The sequence below is a fragment of the Sinocyclocheilus anshuiensis genome, unplaced genomic scaffold (assembly GCF_001515605.1).
Source record: "Sinocyclocheilus anshuiensis isolate Anshui unplaced genomic scaffold, SAMN03320099.WGS_v1.1 scaffold679, whole genome shotgun sequence".
Lineage (NCBI taxonomy): Eukaryota > Metazoa > Chordata > Actinopteri > Cypriniformes > Cyprinidae > Sinocyclocheilus > Sinocyclocheilus anshuiensis.
Window position 1 is genome coordinate 73570 of NW_015552592.1, and position 5500 is coordinate 79069.

The 5500-nt window shown below is 35.5% G+C and overlaps 1 protein-coding gene across 1 annotated transcript in view; it reads right to left on the bottom strand.

The window, feature by feature from the left end:
- Positions 1–1605, bottom strand: part of LOC107665538 (FERM domain-containing protein 4A-like) — a gene marked incomplete at its 3' end in the record, with an annotated part of 66086 nt that extends 64481 nt beyond the window's left edge. The window contains exon 1 of the mRNA XM_016456452.1: positions 1135–1605. Within this exon, the coding sequence (XP_016311938.1) occupies positions 1135–1227 (93 nt within the window). The remainder of the gene's footprint in view (positions 1–1134) is intronic.
- Between the last annotated feature and the right edge of the window lie 3895 nt (positions 1606–5500).

Consider the following 5500-nt stretch of genomic DNA (forward strand, 5'->3'; position numbering starts at 1 on the left):
ACCAATAGTTCTAAATATTATTTTTATTTAATGATTTTATATACATCCATCCATCCAAATTATCTAAATTATTCATCATTAAAAGATAATTAAATATTAATAACTGATTACTAATCATTGATATATATACATTTATAATTACATACATATATAATATTTCAAAAATAAAATAAAATTAGATGTACAGACAGACAAATGGTTGGATAGATAGATAAAATAAATAAAGAATATTAATTCCTCATTAATCATTAAATTTCATATTTAAAATTAGACACACAAATATATGTATTATAAATTATCACTAAATAATAACAATAATATTTTTAACTATGATTACTTCTTGTATATAAATAATATATTTAATAAATAATTTAATAATATGATAAAAACTGCCTATATAATGGCTATAATATATCATGTATATTTATACGTACATATTTATATACAAATTTGATTACACATATTTATACAAATTTATATGATGAAATCATCAGGCTTGAAATCATCATGCTATTTGGCATTTGCGATTTTTAAGAACCTGAATCTCCATGATTATTAAATTATTACTTCTTTTTATGGCACAAAGTGTCCACCCACACACATACGCATATATAGAGATGCACACACCCACATACAGAATGAAAGCAAACAAATGCGTACACACACACACATCTGTATGGACAGAACTTTTACCCTGTGGCAGTTCCAGTAAATGACAGTCAGTGCAGTGAGGTGAAGCTCGCCGTATTTTGTCTGCTAACGTGATTCACGTATAACTGGGCAGGTTGCTGCTTGTTTTGGGGTAATGTTTACCTGATACCAGTATCTTCAGTGAACAAACACTATTACACAACACTGTCATTCGAACTGTCACAGACCTCAGAAAGCCATAATCGTGACAGTGACCCTCATAAGAGCCATATGAAGCATGAGAACAACACAATTCACTGAGATTCCCTGTAAAGCATGCACGCAGGTGCACATCCATCATGCCAACACATAAATGTCTTATTATCTCCATTGTCTCCTCAGCTGCAGACAAACTAACACACAAGTGCCGCTATTGGCAGCCCTTGATAACCTTGAGCCAGCATTCAAAAACACACAAGACTCACGGATCGTCTCACGTCTTACCCTGTCCTCGCTATTTCGCCTCAGCGTCCCCACCGGCAGCTTGAGGAGAAGCCTGCGGGTTCTACCGGGCGTTACGGCTGCCTGGACCACCATGGTGTGAGTGTGAGCGTCTGGTCCACGAGCGTTCGGCGTCTGCTGACCCGCCACAGACAGACGGGCTGTTCCTCTCTCTCGCTCCGTCTCCACGGCTCCCTCCAGCCAATTTTCCAGCCTGGTTCTGCTTTTCAATGTGTTCGCACCTTCTTTGTTGGTGTTTCTTGCACTCTTTCTCTCCGTTTTGCCTCTGTGTCTTTCAGCGGTGGGCGTCCTCACTATGGTCTTCAGCCCATACTGTGTCGGCTTTCATACTGCTTCCTCAGGAGAAGCGCGTGTGAGTGAGAGAGCGAGCAGAAGGGAGGGAGGTTGTTGTCTCTCTCTCTCTCTTTCTCTGTCTCTGGAAGTAGCCGTGGAATGGCGTGTGCGCTCCAGATACGTCAGCCTCACCTCCAGTCAAACTCAATTCAGGTCACTGGATTAATATGAGTATTATCACATACACACACGTGAGTCACGTGACGCTGCACAAGAATGTATGCATGTGTTTAGAAAGCAAAGCTGTGTATATGTCAATGTTTATGATGAGGGATAAAGTGTGTGTGCTGTAAAATATCCATTCTCCTGCTCAAACAGAATATCTGATGTTTTGCCATCTGCTGTTCAGATTAGCTGTAAATCCCATGGCTGCTTTCACCAGACAGACTACACACACACACACACACATGTGTGTAGGACATTATCGCCTGTATGTCCTAACAGGGATGTCTTGTTAAAAACTGCACTAAATGCCTGTCCGTCCTTCTCTGCTCTTCAGAACTCAATGAAGCACACAGACAGCTACACTCTTTATAACTTTCCATTGCACTACAGGTTCTTTATAGTGGAAAAAGGTTCTTTAGAATTTTTAAATGTTCTTCACACTAAGAAAATAAATGGTTCTTTTAAGAACTGTTCATTGAATGGTTCTTCTATGGCATCACTGTGAAAACATCCTTTTGGAACCATTATTTTTAGTATTTAGTGAGTTTTATGGAGATTGAAACTGCACTGGAATGAGGTGACGTACTGTTGTGTTTATGATAGAGCTTATATTACAAAAACATTCCTGTAATGTTTAAGAAACCATCTGATTCAATCTTGGAAGACAAAACACTAGTGAGTTGCATGCTTCAACTGCATTTTAAAGGGATAATTTACCCCAAAATGTAAATTCTGTCATCACATACTCCTGTATGATTTACTTTCTTTTGTGAAAAAAATTAAAGGTAGTTTGAAGAAATTTTCTGTTTTTTTTTTTTTTTTTATAGAATGGAAGTCAGTGATGTCCTGAACAACACTGGACACCACTGACTTTCATTGTATCAACAAAGGAAGGAAGGAAAGAAAGAAAGAAAGAATTTGTACCATCATGACAGTGAGTAAATGATGAGAGAATTTTTATTTTGGGGTGAAATATCCCTACAAGACATCATGGATACACTCCACTCATAAACGTTGTTCCAAAAGATAGATAGTAATGTTTTACTACATTAAAATACCTTTAAAATATTATTAATATATTCAAATAATTTAACTAATCTAAATAAAATGAAAACAAAAACAAGATTTTTTTTTTTTACAATTTTCCCCCCAAAATTTTTCAATCTTTTCCCTTTTATTTTTTCATTGAACATAGTTCAATAGTTTTAGTTCTAGAACATAGCTTTTTTTCTGGAATCACAAAATAAATTCATTTAATGATTAATTAATTGAATTTGCCTGTTTCATTATATATCCATTACATATACTGGTTTCTGTTAATAAAACATGTTGAAAAACAAGCGGGTTTTTTTTTCATAATACAGCAAAAATAATGAAAATACCTTCTTAGCCTATTTTGGACGAGCCTTCAACAATTGTGTTGGACAACGGGGGGCATCTGAGTCAAAAGGGCTGAGAATTGCCCTCCCAGCATCCTGTCAGCAACTTCTGCATGAGTAAGCAACACTCACATGTAAGGTACTTTAGAAAATGTAAAAATCTAGTTTTAACTGTGTTCTCTCTCTGTCTAAAAATTACAACATTAAACACTGGAAATACTCTTCATATTCTTATTAGACATGCACTGAGAAGGCTTCATAAAGCTTTCCATGGGAACTTCTACAGTCTATATGTACAGTATGAATTTTTTTATTGCCTGTAAGAACATGAAAAGAACCAATACAAATTAGTCTTTTTTCAAATATATACAGAGAAAGAAAGAAAGAGAGAGAGTCAGGAGCTTTCCTTCTAATCCCTGCTCAGCATCATTCATTCATATTAAAAACTGTTTCTATTTTTACCGTACTGCAAAGTCACTGAGGGTGTTCAGATGGCTCTTTGCCTTATATTGCTCATATACAGTCTGTTTTTTAATAGCTAAATCATGCCAGTGTGATAAACCAAGATAGGGAACAGGGGAACTGATAAATTTGTCACACCATGTGTGTTGGTTCCCTCCCCACTCACACACTAAACCAAGCTATTACTTCCTGTGTAACTGTGACATTCTTAATACAACCCGAGAGTGGATAAAACGCCCAAGGGTACGAGTACTAACCCACACATATACAGTATATACACACACATACACCTTCCTGAGCGTTTTCTCCAACACAGCAGGCCATTTTAGCAAATAGGTGAACAACATGTCACCATTCAAAACATGGTAAATGAACCTGTCACACTCTTATTGTTCGGCTAAATGAATTTATCCAATATAATAACAAACAAAATCTCTAAGCACCTTCAATGACACAAAAGAGAGTGTGCGGCAGGCGATGGGGGAGGCTGCTCGACTCTTGCTGAGATGTTTTAATGGAGTTCTGGAGCTCTGCCTCTGTTCTGGGACTGCAGGGGCTCATCAGACCCTGTTTACACTGCACCCTGTAATCTTAGCCCATGGCACTCTGAGTGTGTGTGTGTGTGTGTTTGTGTCTCAGATGGCGTCCATTGCAGTTTGTGTGGCTGTTATCCAGAGTGAGTTTTCATAAATTACCATAATTATTGCAAAACCCCACACACAAAAAAACATCTATCCCCACCAACGCTCTTCTCAGAACCCGGTGTAAGTCCTACTTTGGTACGAACGGAAGACAATTGCATGGAGAAGGAAAGGGTTTTGTAATACTTATCGTGGGAAAGGGTGAGGCTGAGAACGCAGAGTGAAACAAGAAAGAGGGAAAACACGAGCGCTGACAGCAATGATTTGTTCGCCATGTTGGAATAATTCACTTCAGTGAAGCAAATTGATAACGCTTCTGGGGTTATTGAGTCTACAAATTATCAACAGCCACTTTAATTTTCCTCATTAAAATAAAGCACATATCTGTTATCAGGCACTGCAGATGGTTTTGGGAAATACTCATCCGTTTCAGAAGAGAATATTCAAAGGAGCCATATTCTAAGATTTCTAGCAATTTGAATCTTAGTTCTCAGTAAAAGGTATTCTGGTTTCACATTATAAGGTTTCACATTATCATTTCACTTCACCTTATACAGAAGCCAGTCTCTGCTTCAATTGTGATAAAGTTTACAATAAGGAAAATAGTCATATTGTGAGATATAAAGTTACAATTGTAAGATTTAAGGTAGTTATGTTAGTAAACACATTTGTTAGATATGAAGTCATAGTGTAAGATATAAAGTCACAATTAGGGGAAATAAAGCTGCATTAATGGGATATCAATTTTATGAGATAAAATTTATGGAAAATTTCCATTGTTCAAAGAATATTCATGGTGTACAATACAAAGTTGCAATTAGAGTTGCAATACATTTCTATTTATTAGATATAAAAAGTGCAAGAATGGCAAATATAGGTGCAATTGTGCAATAAAAAGTCATATTGTAAGATATAAAGTCACAATTGTACACTGAAAAAAATGATTAATTGAATTTACTAAATTTTTTAAGGTAAGTGGTTGCAATCAATTTATTTTAGCTACATTTACAACAAATTTAGTTGACTAACTTTCAACATTATTTTTTTATTGAAATGTAGCTCAAATACATTTTTTGCAACCATTTACCTTAAAAAATGTAGTATTTTTTTTTCAGTGTAAGATTTAAGGTTGTAGTTGTAGAGCAATAAAGTTCCATCTTTAGACAAAATGTCATAGTGTAAGAAATAATGTTACAATTATAGGAAATAAATAGATATAAAGTCAAAATTGTAAGCTTGTAAAGCTGTAGTTACAAAAAATAGTTGCAACTGTAAGAAATACAGTGATTATGAAAAAATAAGTCACAATTATGGGAAACAAAGTTGCATTTATGAGATATAAAAAGTTTCTGGTATCCGAAATTAAGT